General features: G+C 48.9%; 2 protein-coding genes across 13 annotated transcripts in view; one reads left to right on the forward strand and one right to left on the reverse strand.

The window, feature by feature from the left end:
• The window catches only part of CADPS (calcium dependent secretion activator), a 248776-nt gene that overhangs the window by 216920 nt on the left and 15027 nt on the right, over window positions 1-16829 (forward strand). For all 11 annotated transcript variants that reach the window (XM_090022840.1, XM_090022841.1, XM_090022835.1 and 8 more), the window contains 2 exons: window positions 3911-3943; window positions 7070-7177. In XM_090022840.1, the coding sequence (XP_089878966.1) occupies window positions 3911-3943; window positions 7070-7177 (141 nt within the window). The remainder of the gene's footprint in view (window positions 1-3910; window positions 3944-7069; window positions 7178-16829) is intronic.
• The window catches only part of CEP15 (centrosomal protein 15), a 58945-nt gene continuing 46084 nt past the window's right edge, over window positions 3969-16829 (reverse strand). The window contains exon 6 of one of the 2 annotated variants that reach the window (XM_090022844.1): window positions 3969-4413. In XM_090022844.1, the coding sequence (XP_089878970.1) occupies window positions 4270-4413 (144 nt within the window). In that variant the 3' untranslated portion in view covers window positions 3969-4269. The remainder of the gene's footprint in view (window positions 4414-16829) is intronic. The other variant, XM_090022843.1, reaches the window with a different exon arrangement.

Genomic DNA, 16829 nt, shown 5'->3' on the forward strand with positions numbered 1-16829 from the left:
GCAAGTGGATGCATGTGGAAACCACCAAACCTCACAGGGGGGCTCAGGTCTCCCCACAAGTCTGCCCCCCTGGTACACAAGAGAAAGGTTGGTGCTAGATCTGCAGAGGAAGGGCAAATGCCCAGCTTTCTGGGGGGTCAGAAGCACCCCCTGATCATACTCACCCCCCACCATATGTCTCCCAGCTGCCAGGGTGTCACATAGCTGTTGCACCCCACCTGTCACCATGAAACCCTCTTTCAGTGGATAGCAGATGTACCTCCTGCATCCACCAAGAGTTGCACGGTGTCTGGACAGAAAGTCCCGTTCCTGCCCCCACAGGTGATCAAATAACTCAATGAACATTCATGGCTTGATCAAGCAATAGAAATGGCAGGCTCAGCCCTAACCCCAGCAGGCTTATAGCTTGGAGCATACCTGCCTGGTCGGTGGATGTAGGATGCAGGAAAGATGCCATATGTGCACCAGCCAGCCACCAAGAAAGAATGAAGGCAGCTGAATAATTCCCAAACTTCGTGTTTCCAAGGGTATAATGTCCATTCAAGCATGGTGAGGTGGGTTGGGGACTAGCTACGGGGCTCCTGAGCAGAATACAAACCTTGTGGCTCCAGGTAGCCACCCCGATGAGAGGGATAGGGAGTGCCCTGGGTACCCGCAGCTGTGGGAAAGGACACTGGTCAGCCCTGGTGCATCCAGGGGGCAGGGATGCTCTGGCCAGGAGCTGATGGCAAGGGCTAGGGTGGAGTTGGCTGCACATACCAGAAAGCCCCGGGGCCAAGCAGAAGCCACCAGCCTGGGAGAAAGGAGGTGCCACCTGGGCTGGTTTGGGCTCTGATTGAGGACGGTGCTGTGACCGATGCGGCGTCCTGAGGAGGTTGGCTTCCCTGGCCCGGGGTTTGGGAAGTGGGGAAGCACCATCTTGAAACTCCAAATCCTGAGCCAGGGAGAAGCAAAGCGGGGAAGCACTGTCTTGAGACTGCTTCTCCTTCCCCTCCGGATATATCAATGCCCAGCACGCCCAGCTCTGCACCGCACCGAGCACTCCCGCACGCTGACGCTTCTCTGCTTCCATCGTGGGGGAGAGGCAGACCTGAGCTGTATCCTCGAAGGCATGGGACGGGCCAGGGTCTTCCCTTTGCCCTCTAATGGCAATAAATACTTCCACGTGGAGGTCACCAGGTCCCCCCGTCCCTGTGGCAGGCTGCTCAGAGAGTCTCGCTGAGCCATACAGATTCCCGGGGTAGTCGTGCGGTTTTTCTGTGTTTAGCATTTGCAGTGATAAATAGAGAAACTCTCCCTCGTTACAGAACCGTTGCACCACCTCCCACGTTTTCCCTGTCTGAACAAATAAAGCACAGTGTTATGGTCCAAGCCTTTTAATTCTAGGAAGCACTAATCTTCCCACCCCCTTCTCCTGACTCCTTTCATCGCATGCTTTCCAGTCCCTGGGAAAATGACATGTAGTTGGGGGTCTTGTGACAGACAATTTTATCACCTAGTAGGAAATCCTCATTTTCAGTTCCTGCCTTGAAATTTGAGATAAAATTAATGCATCTGTTGCCCTAATAAAGTTCTCACTAGCCACTTCATTATGAAGCACTTCAAAATGAAAATACCCTTCTAAATGTGGCTATATACAGATATGTATCTATATATACACATAGATAGATAGATAGATAGATGAGCCTTTCTCAGTAACAGCAGTCCAGTGATAAGATGGGCATCTGTCTCTGAAGGACCACTGAGTCACAAGAAATGCCAGCTGCTCAGGTTTTTATTTAATGGAGATGGCCCCTCTCTTTGAACAGCAAAGAATTGCATCTACTTTCATTAAAACTGGAGCAGGAATATCACCTCAGGGAGAGATGCAAAAGATCTTATTTTTGTTCTGCACAAATTTTTTTATGGTAAACTGAGATATTTCATGGAAGTCTTGTAATTTGTGAAAAACTGCAGCCTAGCAAAAATCACACAACATCCGGCAGTTTGGAAATTTCACTGAATGTAGCCAAATCTTACTTTAAGGAAAAACAAGTAATTATTCATATTGCTTTTGGAAAAAAAATGAAAGGGGAAAAAAAGGAAAAGCAGCTTAGTTTTTGTGGGTGGAGAAGGGGGACCGCAGAAAGTAGGCTGAAGTATTTTCGTTGCCGCTTTCCTTAATGCAGGGGGCTGCCCCATTGGTTCTGGGGGTAGCCTACGACTTGGAGGACCTGAGTTCAAATCCCTGGTCCTCTGTAGACTTCCTGTGAGTGCAAACTGCTCCCTTGCTCCCCGAGTGAGTGGCAAAGCTTCAGTTGCCTCCTGGGCTGCCAAGGGAAAGCAGAAGTCAGTCACATCTCTGCAGACGATGTTCAAGGACTGAAAATTTGACCTATTGTTTTCAGCACTTCCCTGATCAAGGGTGACGGCCTGCACTAGCACGGGATCGAGCTGCTCAGTTCCCCCTCTGTAAAATGGGAGCGTTCTCCCTTCCCTCACCCAGAGGGGTGCTGTGAGGATCGCTTGCCAGGAAGATTGTGAGGTGTGCGGGTACCACAGAAAGCCTCAAACACAGAGAGGTTTATTTTTGCATGACCTCTCTTTGAATTTGCTGGCATGGACTTTAATCGTGTCTCAGCCCTTCCTAAGTCCTTCCCCCTGTTTGAAGGCAAGAGCGGTCCCCACCTCTGACCTCCCGTTTGACACAGACCCTTGCACCATCGTCCTGGTATCGAGCCCACGTAAACGTGCAGCTCAGCCAGATGTTTTACACTGCTCTTGAAGCCTCTGGGTGTAGATACAGGTGATGAGGCTGTTTTGCCCCCACTGAGATCCCAGGCCTGTCCTTGCATTCATGTCTCCCTCGAGTCCCAAGAGTGTCTACCAGCCCCCCGCTGTCTTTCACTCCAGTTCAGGGGCCTTATTGCTGGAAACACTCAAAATATGAACCTCAGCCATTACCACCAGTCTGTAATTTTTTTTTTTTTTTTTGCATTGCCTCATTGTGCTTAATTATTCACCCCCACACATGCAGCATACGAGCACATCCACCCACTCTCACATTCTGTCTCACACATACATTCATCCTCTCATTCGGGACACATAATTTATTCATCCTGAGATGCAATTGTGAGCGTGTTATATTTAGGCTGCTTTAATGGTAGCTTTAGAAATATTTAAAAGCAGGTGAGCTTTTTACACCCAAACAAAGATGGCGAGCTGCGCATCTCCTAATTAGAAAGCAGAAGCCACGTGGAAGCGCTTTGCCGCGAGCCTTATGCTGCTGTTGTAAAGAGGTCTCCCTGCCCACCTGGAAACAGCCCAGTTTGGAAAGGCAAACCTGAAACTCCCATCCCAGGTGCAGCCAACAGCATGGGCTGCCCAGGGAGGAAGTGCCTCGGGTCTGACAGCTGTGGAATCGGGAATCCAAACCGCCCCCAAATATTGTCCGTCCGTGTGATCCTGAACCCTTTGCATCTGTCAAGGCTGCCCTTGGTTATAAAGCAGAGGCCTCTGCAGTCTGTAAGCTTGGGGCTGAGCCTCTCTTTCCTCCCAGTACCATGACCAGAGGTGATCTCACTACCAGAGCCCTTCTCCAGCAACCAAACCAGAGTGGAAGAGCACCAGTGCCCCCTCTCAGCAGCTTGGGAGCCTTGCAAAAAGGCCAGCCCTGCCGTCTGTTCATGTTGCCAGGTCAAAACTGCAGTGTAAAATATGCCAAAGGTCCTGCTGACAGAGCAAGCCAGCTCAGATGACAATAAACCCTACTGAGTGAGCTGGGACCCTGGCTGGGAGACCTGCCGCTGGAGCAGCTCTGGGCACGTACCGGACAGGTGGATAGTGGAGAGCCGTTAGGTACTCTAGTAGCTGTACATCCACTGTTGTCTAAAGTGTCTTCTCTCTTCTTTTTTTCCCTGCCCCTTTCCAGGTGAAGGCAGCTTCCAAATACGTGGACGTACCCGTAAGCACAATTTAAGCATTGCTTTCTGTCGGAACAATTTGCCTTGTGTTTTGGTTGAATGCCTATCTGTCCATCATGGTTGAATGAATACTAATAGCTCTCCGTCATGGGTTGTCAGCCAGGGTTGGACCCAGGTATGCCTACACAGATCATTGGAGGCCGCCTTGAGGTCACCCTACAGACCATCCCTCCAGCCAGGTATACTGGGCGCCTTTAAGCCCAACTCCCACCATCAATCCCACCGAGCCGGGAAGGTTTGTTAAACTCTGGGTAAGGGGCCAGCCTCATCCCACTCACCTCCTATCCTGTGTTTGGAAGCTACCTCATCACGCAAGCCTTGAACAGAAGAAGTCCACCACCAGCAATCCCGCCGTCCTGTATTCCTGACGTCCTGCCCTTCTGCACGCACATCTCCCTCTCCTGCCTAAGTTGAGCCCAGAAGGAGAGACAAGTAGTTCACAGACAGAGTCCTAGAAAAGCCACAGAAGAAGGAGACCTCTTAGTACTAGGCTCAAGAAATAAGCACAGTCTGGATGGGTTTCATGTGCCCCCCATGCATGGCATCAGTGGGAAAGAACAGCTCATAGCACAAGGGTAGCCTCAAAGTCGGCCCTAAATATCTGTGTAGACATACCCCTCAGGGTTAAGAGCACAGTAGTCTAACACTGGAGGTAAAAAAGGAATGAACTTCATTAGCGGATGTCCGTGATAAGTGCTGCTTCTCCTGCAGAGAGACCTGCAAGCTAGGCGCGGATGCTTAACCAGTGGGCTATTCATGAGGTTGAATGGGTCTCCTATGTACCTAGGGAGCTTCGATCCCTGTGGAAAATTAATAACAGTCCCTCCTATAATTGTTTTTCATTGGCACCTTCGAGGATAACACAGCGTCATCTGGAAAAGTCCAGACCGTGCCCAGACGGCACCAGTACATGCCTAATTTATTTTATTTTTATTCTTCTAATTGTTGATGTACTTTACTCTTTCAGAAAGCGACTTTCATTTTAACTGTAGGGAAAAGGTGGTGAGTGCTGTATACTTGTCAAAGAGTTTTGATGAAAAGACAAAAATAACCATGTTTTCCATCTTTGCAGTCGTTAAAGGGAAACTGTACCTCAGTTCCTCTAATTAGAGCTTGACTCATAAGGATGAGGACCCTTCAGGTCCTTAGACAAAGCACTTAGGATGCCACAAATTTACATTTAAATTGAGTTTAAGTGCAGTATATGAATGTTGGCTGGAGTAAGGGATTACAACCGATAAACCAGGGTAGGTATGCAGGCAGATTCTGAGGACATCTAAATAAAAAAGCGAGCAGACTGAAATATCCCAGTCCAAATTTTGCACCCCCGTCAGACCACTGCAGACCCCACTGGAGCTGATGGGATAGACATGTGAAGCCAGAGGTCTCCCAAGGCTTTCCAAGCCAGGACTTGGGGAGGTCCCGTTTAGGACCCGGTTTTCTTGGCATCTAGACTCCTCGCTCTATAGTGGAGGCCTTCTAATTGCCTCTACTTTCCTGAAGCCCGGAGTAAATTATTTAGAGCCTGTGGGCCTGATTCCTGGTCAAACCCTATTCACTTCAGTGGAAGCAGTGCTCATTTACGCCTGTATGAGTGGGAGCTTCTTCCCATCCCGCACTTCGCTGGGGGCCAGGTTCAGCGCATCCTCAGCGGTGAACCAGTGCAGCGTCAAGAAAAGCAGGTTTGCTTATGGGCTCCCTCTCTAGAGGAAAGGGGCGATGTCCCGCTATTGAACGGATGATCCCTGGGGCTTAAGTCCCATTCCAGAGACAGGATTGTTTTGTTTCAGAAAATTGCAACTCTTTTAGTGCCACCTTGAAACGGGCACAGTCGGTTTCCTGAAAATTGCCTGAAAGTATAACGCTTGACTATTGCCACGTTTGTGTTGTCCTCATTGTTTTTCAAATTAATACCTTGTCATTGTTTCAGTAGGTGTTAAGAAATGTTACTAGCATCCCAAGGGCCAAGCACCGGCCTTTTGCTTGATAATTGTTTGCTTTGTATTAAAAAAAGCTACCTTCCTACTGCTTTCCAAACTGTCCTCATTTTCACCCTGGAAATTACACAGAAGTGTTAACTAACTTCAATTTGCAGCGGCTGACAATCACGTCTTGTAGAGAAACGATACTTTGTGATCTGAGGTAAATCACAGTAATGAAAACTAATGACACTAGTTATTAACAAACTTACAATGTGCCATGGAAATTTTAGATTTTGTGGCAGCTCTTGTAATGACTCATGTTGTAGTATTTTAATGGGTTTCCTTTGAGATAACTTTGATTTCAGCATATCAAGCGGTGCGAACTCAAGGGATTGTATAGTGTATTTTCTTCTGTCTACTACAGTAAGCTGAGAAAATAGCAACCTGATCACCATCTTCCACAAATGTAACGCTCAGGTTTAAAAAGCAGTGAGTATATAGAGAGATATAAACCAGCACAATTGTAGATAAGGGCATCCGGGAAGCTTAGCACTGACACAGACATTCGCATGGGCAGTTTGGGGAAATCTGATTTCTGACTGCACTCATTTATTTTACACGGGAAGGCTATCGGCGAGCTAAAATCTAAGTCCCAAACAACAAAAGAAATGTGCTTATTTTTGGGTGCGGATGATAAAATGTGAAAGACTGCATGCATCCTCACATCTTAGGAGAAGAAACAGGAGACCAGGGCTGGGTGTTAGCTTTCGAACTTCACATAATAGAGGGTTTGCATATAGAAGATGACACTGGAAAACCACAGCGTGATTTGTTGTTTCACTAATTAGGTCAACAATACCAAACATAGCGAGAGAACTTCCCGGCATCAGTGTGTCAAGGAAAGGCTTTATTCATCCGAGTGGCTTCCCTCTAGGCACAAAAAGAGAAAGAGCCAGTGTGTTTACAGGATCGTGTGCAGCACAGGCGGCGTGGCAGCGTACAAAGCGGCGAGCTGTGCTGCCAGGTCCCGATACCGTAGGTCTCAAAGGGAGAGCGGTGAACGGCAGCAGCCTCAGTGCCGTAGCCAGCCGGGGGGAAAAGGAGCCGCGGCAGCAGGAGTAAGGGCATTGCCCCGCGTGGAGATGTTCATGCTTTTCTTTCTCTCTCTTCTTTTTTCCCATACAGAAGCCGGGGATGGATGTTGCCGATGCCTATGTGACATTTGTTCGCCACTCTCAGGATGTGCTGCGTGATAAGGTCAATGAGGAGATGTATATAGAAAGGTTATTTGATGTAAGTAAATGCCTTCTCCTCCTTGGAAACCAAGCAGGAGACCCCCCAAAATGTGACAAAATAAGACAGGAGGATAAGTCACATTTTGAGACAATGGATTGGTTATAGATTTTTTTTTCAAAAAATCTTTCCTTTCCCTCTGACTCAGGCTCTTATCTGCTGTCTGCCTACTCTAAATCTATACTTTGGTCTACCGTGTCCTGGTCTTTATGTGTGTGGTTTTCAGGGTAACGGCGTCTTCTCAGCCACCACTTTAATATGTCCAGCTTGTGAGAAACCTTTCTGTAACAGGAGCATCTCGGTCATTGTTCTCCTCATTGAAAACCCCAGCCAGATTTTGGGCAGAGGTGTGAGGCCACCTTCCTCCCACACTACTTAATGGTTTCTGCCTGCCCAGCCCTCTAAGCCTGCATGTGACTCTGCCGGGCTACATTTTTATATTGAAAAAAAATAACCCAAAACCCAGCTGGAAAAAAAAATCTGTAGTTTTATACTTCAGAAAGGACCCTACCAGGGTGTCAAACCCCAGGTCCAGAGTGGGGAAAGGAATGGTAGTGCAACTTGGGCAGATCCGGATTTCCAGAGTTATTTGTCGGCTGCACCCCCTTCATTCACCCAACTTCCCCAAAAACACTGACCGGGATGCCCGGTGGTCTGTATTTGTTTTAAATCTGAATGCATGCCCAAGGATTTATCTGTTTCTGTTGCTTCTGTCGTGTGACACACTTTCTGTCCTTGTAGCTATTGTATAGTGAAGGTTTTATGTTGAAGGCAAGCACTTCACACAAGTGCTTCAGTCTCTTATAGGATGTTTCTTTATATATTGATTTCTGTGTGAAGCAGTTTACATTCAGACTTTCTTTTCTTTCACCTCTCTGCAACATCATTTTTCAGTCTTCTAGCTCTAGAATTACAATAACCTTATATGCTTTGTTTACTTGCTCATTTGCTTCCACAGCGTATAAGGAAGCCTCCCCCCCCCCCCAACTCCTCCTTTATTCAGTATCCTTCTTTCTTTCCTCGCATTCCCTTTCCCTTAGAAACCTCTTCTTACTTTATAATTCCCACTCTTTCTTTCACTGATATCCTATCAGATTAAAATGGAACTTATCTCTCATGTCAAATGTTTTATCACATTATATCAAGTGGCATGAATTAGAGTCAAATAATCTTCCTGTGTACATCTACTAGCATGACCCATATCCACTGAGAATGCCTCATTCATGCATAAAGCACACTAGTGACTTCTTAATGCTCTATGCACGCTCACTCTTCAGAGAGTTTTAAGCACAGAATGCCAGATATAAATCACCCATCCGATGGGCATTGAAAAAAACGCAGCAGCCGGTTCCCTCCCCGCAGCAGGTCTGCGAGTGCCCTGCCCCTCGGCGCTGAATTTTATTCCGGGGGCAGTCACATTTTCAGAGATCGTCTGGACTGTTCTTTTCAATGCCTAAGTTGCCTTTTCTTCAACCAGTTTCCCAAGATCTGCAGCTGGTGTGTCTTGAGTGCAGTCGGTGTGTGTACTGCCGTCGGTGTGCTTTCAGCCTTCCGCGTCATTCTCTCCAACTTCAGGACGTGTGTCATTGCAACGTGGGGGTTTTGTTTTTTTTCAGTTTGACCCAGTCGCATTCAGGTTTGTTGTATTGTATTTGTGTTACGCTAACGATTAAAACAAAAAACAAAAAAAAAAGGCAGGGGCACCTGGGTGAAAGGCGGAAGCACGGGACGGCCTTTGTCCTGCCCCCTTGCTTTTCATGAATTGGCGTTTGCTAGTCCAGCAGGCCGAGAAGTGTGGTTGATCTTTCTCAATAATGACAAACCTTAGCATTTTCACACCGGGGCGTAAACATTGCTTTGTGCCGTCAGCAGCGGCATGATGGGAAAGCAGTTGGTTCTGGTACCGTGGCCATCCGATTTGGGGACTGCATCCTGATGGCCCTCTTCACATGCATCTCAGTCAGACGAGTCTCCTGAGGAAGCTGAGCAGGATTGGGCTTTTGGTTTACACGGAGTAGAGTTCAAACGGGCCAACTCCCAGGTGCCTGCAGCGGGCAGGCTGACTTCTTCCTGAGATGAAAGTGGTTTGTGGAGGAAGCCAGCAGTTCCCAAGTTCAGCTGGCACTGCAGAGGTAAGGTGCTGGCTGCACCAAGTGATTTAGCAGCAAAAGAGCTACTAAATTGGCCACCCATAATGCCAAGCACGGTGGCAGCTGATGGGCGCAAGCATGCAGCGTGCCCAGTGGGGAAGGTTTGAAGAGTCAGGCCCCTGAATAGCCATTCCCAGGAGTGTCTGCAAAACGGGGTGTTCCCTGGCTGGCAGTGCTGCATCCACTGATACATATTTCGGATTGTCTGAGCCTGTTTTCCTAAACATAGTGCCCGGGCCTGCTCCCCTATCCTTCTGTGCTGAGCACCCACAGATTTCCATAACAGCAGGATCAGCCCGGTGGTATTATATATTTTCTTACAGATGTTTGGGTCTAGGTTATGATCTGGGGCACAAACGTGCAGCCAGAGGCAAACTCAGCCTGACTTTCTCCCTGGAGTTAGTGCAGAGTGTGGCTGTGCGTCAGGCTTGACATATTCATCCGTCTGCATCACGCAGCTAAGCATGGCAGCCTTTGCCTGCTGCATTGATCCCAGGGCCTCAGCCAGTGGGTCCCAAGCAGGGTTTGCGGCTCCAGGAGCTACAGCTTTAAGAAAGCAGGAGCCCAAGTCACGCAAAATTACATTTATAAATATTTAGCAAGGGCTGATATTGCTGTCCTTTGTGTGTCAAGCGTGACTGTGTCGGGATTCACCAGGCCAAGGGAGTTCGGAGTCTGACCTGTGACATTTTCTCTGGGGCGGGCTGACATTGCTCCATCGGCTGAAATGCAGCAATGCCAACTTACCTCCGCGGACTGTCTGACCCTCCCTTTTGAGTCTGTCACGGGACTCCCTCTGCCATGAATAGCTGCTTTCCCTGTGGCAGACACGCAAGCCCCCGAAACTCGGGAGGGCTGCGCGACTGGCGCTAGGAAAGGAGAGCTAGACCCTGTTCCCCTGCGAGTTACTGAAACTCAGATTGACTTGATGGGAGCTAGACCAGGCGCATTAAGTTGGTCTGCTATCTGCTCTGTGTCATTTGTAGCTTCCTGTGGTCTCCAGTCCAGCCTCCAGCACGCTCCTTTGGCTCTTCCCATTTATTTGTCCTCTTTAGAAAATGCCAGGTGCCACTAGTTGTACCACGGACCTGAAAATATTTGAGGTGGTCCTTTAGGATTTGCTACCTTCTTCATTCACCCTGTCACCTTGCTGAGTGTTTGTCCAGGCAGCTCCTGCCTAGGGAACTGTATTCTGTGGCAGATACTGTTGCTTGCAGATTATCTTCGTGTCGTTCTGTGGTCTATGTTTTAATCTCCTTTATTCTGTAAATTAGTCAGGTATTTCCCTGAAATCAAGTCATCATCTTAATTTTTGAAATCTGTTCTCTCTGGGTCACCAGAAGAACAGATTGACTGTAAAGTTCTTCCAGTAATCAGAAGCTAACTAGCTTTTTTGTGGTGCTTCAGTCTGTCATGTCTTACTGATTTGGCCTGTCGTGCTAAATTAATGACATGATTGTCCAGCTAAGATGCTGTAATCAGGCCCATTGGGACAGGCAGCTAGGAAGAGGAGGAGGTAAGAAGACCACCGTGGCGTGCTTTCATGCTCCGGGTGGATGTGCCTATCTGTGCGTGTTCACGTGGTTTGAAAAATGGTGATCCATTGGAAAAAGAGGGATTACAAGCTTGTTTCCATGGTGGATGAAAAGCAGCTGCTTGCAGCTTTCTCTCAGAAGGATAATCTTTTGACACATTTGATCATTTAACACCAGTAGCATAGGTTGCTTGCTATCAGGCCAGCTGGGAATAGGGGAAGAAATACCATGGGACTGATCTTGCAGTCCTCCGGGCAGCTCCTGCCAAGTTTTGAGCCCTCTTCGCTCTGTGGTTTTCAGGACTCCGGTTTACAATGCCCAAATTCCCTCCGGGGCATTTGGCCAGCAGGGACTAGGCCTCAGAATGACAGTTTTGTACAGCATTAGCCATACCTCCTGTATGTGTGGTTTCAGCCAGTAAAAAACGATGTGACTGGAAAACTATGCGGTGGGCTGGGAGGATACACTCTATACTGGCCTAAATTTTGTCCAAGCAGCAAAACGTTGAGGTAAAACGCATGCAGTCACCGGAGAATACAAATGGCTACTGCAGGTAGAGAAAGCAACTGTGAATTTCAGGATGCTCATGCAGACCTCCGGCATCCCTAAAGAGCGCAGATGGCATTTTTCTCTCTGATTAATTCAATATCTTACCGAAAGAAAACAAAAACCTGCTTTTGATATGAGAGATCAAAACATCTAGAGAAGCTCCTAAGACTGCGAGACCTGAACAGAAATTAATTTATTTTTTTTCTTCCTTGTACTTCTTGAAGACACCAGCCTGAGTAGAAGATAAGGATTAAAACAGATGTGCTTAGTGCTAGTTCATCTGCTTAAATCTAGCAGCATCTCAGAGCAGTGATTAAAAAGCCATCTCTGACTTTGATGAAATCCACTGCCATGATAATATTGTGTCCCTGATAGCCTTCTTATGGGCCTCCTGTCTGCCTAAACCGGACATGGGCATGGAGATGATATATGGATTATCTGGGTCAATTATACACTTAATCTGCCTTCTAGGGATTAAACGTGCATAGATTGACTCCGCGTATTTGGCTTGTCCTTGGCAGTTATCAGATCAGTAAGGTTGCCCTTACCAAAAAGTCTGGTAAGAACTTAATCATGCAGTGATACGGGCCCAGCAAGGCAGGAGTAGTTACAGTGCTTGGTGCTTTGTGCAGGCGGCTTGACTTACCACTTCACTGTCACCATGTACATGGCACTCGGAGATGGGGGTCAGGACAGGGGTGGGTAGACAGAGCCTGTTTGTGTTTGCAAGAAAAATCCAGATGCATGTGTGCTGACACGGAGCCATGCTGAAACCAGCGGGTTTGGGCGTGGAGAAGGCAGCCGGGGATAGGCGGTTCGGGACAGTCCGGAGGGATGTTTGCCTTCAGCTTTGACTGTGCCAGCACTCCCCAGCCTAGAGACTCTCGGATAGCTTGTTCGGTATCTTCCCCGAGCTGGAATACAGCCCCTAAGGATGCCTGGCTCAGGAGCTGGCCCCGGGTTTTGAACTGTAATGGCACTGATGGCTAATTGATACAAGTAGGAGACAATGGTGGAGGACAGTAATTGAGCTGGTGACTTAAACTAGTCGTGCACCAAGCGATGTAGGTAAGGAAACACTTTGGGCATTTGTACAGGGGAGGCGTGAGGGGGGTGCTTTAATTAGCGCAGCTCCAAGACCCACACTAATTAAAAGCCCCTGGAGTGTCACATGTATCAGCGTCCCTGCGCTGAAAAATGGTGGCGGGGTGCTTTGAACTAAAGCTCATTGAACGAGCTTCAGTTTAAAGCGCCCCACTGCCATTTTGAAGTGTGGCAATGCTGAAACGTGTGACACTGGAGGCTACCGGAGCGCAGTATTTTGCATGCTCCAGCAGACTCGATTAATTGAGTCTGCTCGGACACGCTGGAATTACAATGCATCCGAGCGGGCTCCCTGCATATACGTACGGGAGCCCTTTGCTCTTGTGAGCAGTCCGATGGCTTCAGCTGAGACTGCTCACCTAAATAAAGAGACTTATGGAGGAAAGAAGTCAAGTGCCCACACCAGACACATCCCTGGCATGGCAACCCGTTTATCAGGACTCGTGTTTGTGGAAGCCAGAATTATCCGTGTACACAGGGCTGCAGCGTCGCAAGCAAAAACAGATCCCAGAACTGACTCTGGGCGTTAATAAATGCTTGCAGCCACATTTGTTGCTTGCTCTTAGACAGAGACAACAACTATTTTACCTCCTACACAGCTAGACTGCTCATTAGGGTATTCTCTCCCACTTCCAGGCCAAGATGGAATCCGCTGTGCTATTTCGTCTCGGTTGTTTTTGCTGAAGAAGAAGTGAATTTTGAGCAGAAGAAAATAAGGCAAAGCAACTTGCCTTTTTCGAAACGCTGCCTTTTTCGAGCCATTCCCGGTAGAACTTGTTTTTCAGCAGAGGCAAAACATGTTGCTGTTTGAGCCTGGCAAGTTCCCGTTGATGGAAACATTTGCGTTCGAGTGGGGACAGTCGGGTGCAGGTCTTGTGCCTCCTAGCAGCAGAATAAAGCAGCCGCAAAGTAAACCACAGTGGCAAATGCAGTCAACTACAGTTACTGCTGCCCTGAAGACAGGGCATGTTGTGCACTGTGTTTGGGTTTGGGTCTGCAGCAAAAAGGGCACATTGTCAAACCCCCCTGCCACTTCACGGCAGCTTTCTTCCTCTTTTGTGCTGCCAGAGGCATTTAATAGGCATTATTCGTCCTAGCAAAGCAGAGGGGGGCGATTTTCCTTTCTGAATGGGGCTGGATGCAGGTTTCCCAAGGTAGTGAGGCCAAGCTCGCACATAGCATCTTACCTAATAAGGCACGTTTCTTTAAGAAGCTTTATTCTTTCATAGTCAGTTAAGTGGGTTTCATTTAATTTATTTTGAGGAGAGTCTTAATAAAATAAGTCCTGTATCTCTTGCTGGATTTTGCATGCTCGTAAGAGTTATTCCTCCTCGATGTCTTTATCAGAACAGCTTTTCGTGTTCCAGTAGACATTTGGTGAAGACAGTTAATTTGTTTTCTTTTGCAGAGGAGATTGTTCCATTAATCATTCTAAGAAGTCAGACTGATTGCTCCGTTACTTTAAGGTCAGCCTAGGCTTGCTAACATAATGCGCGTGGTACTTTTTAGCGTTGGAGAATATTTCTTTCAGGGTAAGCTGTAAGCAAAAAAAAAAAAAAAAAGCTTGATTTTTGCCGTGAAAAGACCCCCAACCAAGGGACTTTGTGTGAAAAACTAGCACTGTCGCATTGCATCGCAGAAGGCGAAGCGTTCTGCATTCTGCTATGGGAGGTCACTTTGCTTAGCACCAGAGGCTTTCCAGCTTAGCCAGCACAGATTGTCAGATTAGAGTGGTACGCACACAATCGTAGCTGTGCAGTACATGCAGGTTGTGCATGTAGTACGGGGCGAGATCTGCTTCCTATGTTGGTGTCTAGGGGGGTGGGGAGGTTTCTTTAGCTAGTTTAAGCTCCAAGTTGGATGAAAATATCAAGGTCCAGCCTTGCATTTGCTAAGAATCCTGAAGTCCCCCGCTCAGGCTGAAGCTTTGGTTGCAGGTGTGGGGCCAGCGTTTATAAGTGAAGAGTGTCGATACACCTAGCACCAAAAAGCCAGTATATCCACATGGGACAATGTTTTAGCAATGGAGTCAGAGCCAAGAAAGCTCAGCCCATGGCTGAAATTCAACAAGTGCATTTCCCTTCCACCCCCCCAAGATCCTATATCGGCCTGGGCAAGCCTGCCCCAACCCACTCCTCTCTGCACACAAAGCCCCCCCCGTGCACTGAACAGGGGGCTCGAGCTTGTGCAGCACAGAGAGGGGTGGACGCTTGTTGGGCATGTGGTGGGTCCTTGGGAACCTACACATCTGCTGGCCTAAAACCCTGTTTGAGGTGGGGAGAGGGCAGGCCAATGGCCCCAGCCCCCCTGGGCTGCAGTAGTCACCCACCGGGGGCTCCAGCCCGGAGTGGCAGCAGCAGGGCTGAGGCAGCAGCGGTCGCCCAGGCGGCCCTACAGCCTCCCCCCGGCCTGCGGGATGGGGCTTGTCACACCACTTTCCGGGACAAGCTCCCTGCCCACCCCTCATGTGGGGACAAGGCTTTGGCCTTGTGCATGGACAATGAGGGACTGTGTAATTCCCACCCCTCCCTCCCTGGTCTGTGGCCCCAGACAATCGCTCGCAGTGTCGGTGCGTGAGCCAGCGGTGCATGCGAGATTAGCAGCTACAGGTCACTTCATTCTTTTTGGTCGGCAGCTCTTTCCTTCCCCTGATATTCCTTTGAGCCTCACCCGGCAGGACTTATGATATCAGCGCACAAAAATGCTGAGCAGGCGCTAGAAAAGGCAAGCCTCTCTCTTGGACCCCCGCCGGTGACACAGGGGATCTCTTTTTCCCGGCTCACAGTGAATTTCCAGCTCGCAGTGAATACCTAGGCACTGGCAGCCGTTAGCTCCTCCTTTTGCAATTCACTGGGCGTACAAGAGGATTCAATTAGAGGTTACCAGGTCCACGTGCTGACATCTCCTGATTCAGTTCTAGTGTAAAAATGCAAAGAAACCCAGGCAGTGGAAGTACTGTGCAACATGCAGTGTTATAGTGCACCTTATTAATCAGCAGTGCATCCAGTAGCACTGTCACTATTATATTGCATTGACTGAGGCACTTGACACCAGAAAATGCTGCGTGGGTTTTGTGTTTAGCCAGTACCCTTTCTGGAGGGGCTTGGGTCAAACATGCTGACCCCTTTCTGTTTTTAGGAGAGAGTAAAGAGAAAAGAAGCCATTTCAGAGCCAGTGTCTGTGCAGGATGCATGGCTGTCCCATCTTTGATCGGTCCTCAGGTGGTCACATCCCAGGCACAGGCATTGTGAGTGTTGGGAGGAAGTAATGGGCTGAATACTGAGCACAACCCCAGCCCTGTTTAGCACCCAGGAGGAAGGCCGCACCTCCAAAGTGGCTGCCACAATGACGAGCTGCAAGACCGTGAAACTCAAAGACCCGAGCCAGGCACCTTCCCCTCCTCTGTGCTGCAGGGCAGCAGGAAATACACAGGGGCCCAGGAGAAGGAGCATGGGGGAGCCTGGCACTGCCAAAGGTGGCATTTTTGGCTCGCGGTTAAGCTAGGACTGAGCCCCCAGCTTGATGCTGTTGAGTTGCAGGAAGCACAGCCACACAACAACTGGAGTCTTGGCCACCGAAAGCTTTTGCAATGCCAGACTGCTTCACTTGTAGCATCCTCCTCTCGAAGGAGTGCCCTGGACTTCTGGGAGTTTCACTCCTAAAGACCTATTTCTGGGCATTTCGTTCCCTTTCAGTGCTGGGGTGTGCAAAGGGTGATCCCAGATGCTGTCGTTTCCCAACCTCCCCCCACCAGCCTCAGATGCCAGTACCATAGCTGTGCCATGCAGAGCCACCAGAGACAGGGGTCTGCCTGGGTCTGAGTCCAGAGAGCAGAGACGGGGCACATCATGACATCTAGGTAACAGAAGACGGGTCCCGTGGGGACAGGATGGATGTCTTCTGGGAGAGGAGGTGTAATTGCTTCAGAGCCCTTGATGCTGGCTTTACCCACACAGAGCGGGCCAGCAAGGCCTCCATGAATTAATCATGCAGTTATTAATGATAAAGATATCACTCTCCTTTAGCATGGATCTGTTAGGGCTCCAAACCCTCCCTCCTTGGTGGCTGCCCCCTGCCGAGGCCACTACGGGCTCGCTGCTCGTACCCAGTGAGATTGCACACATGAGTAATGTGGCTTATGTCTATTTGGGGACGACAAGCCCCTTCCAAAACTCGTTGAAGTCAACTGGAATCAGATCAGGCTGCCTTGAGCACTCTCAGCATGGAGCTGCTCTTTGCACTGGCACTCCCCATCTGAATGCCTGCTGCTTTTCTTCCAAGCCCATGGCAGGGTGTCCCCGGGAGCTGGATGGG

Source organism: Crocodylus siamensis, chromosome 11, assembly GCF_052110815.1.
Source record: "Crocodylus siamensis isolate JL-2025a chromosome 11, ASM5211081v1, whole genome shotgun sequence".
NCBI lineage: Eukaryota > Metazoa > Chordata > Crocodylia > Crocodylidae > Crocodylus > Crocodylus siamensis.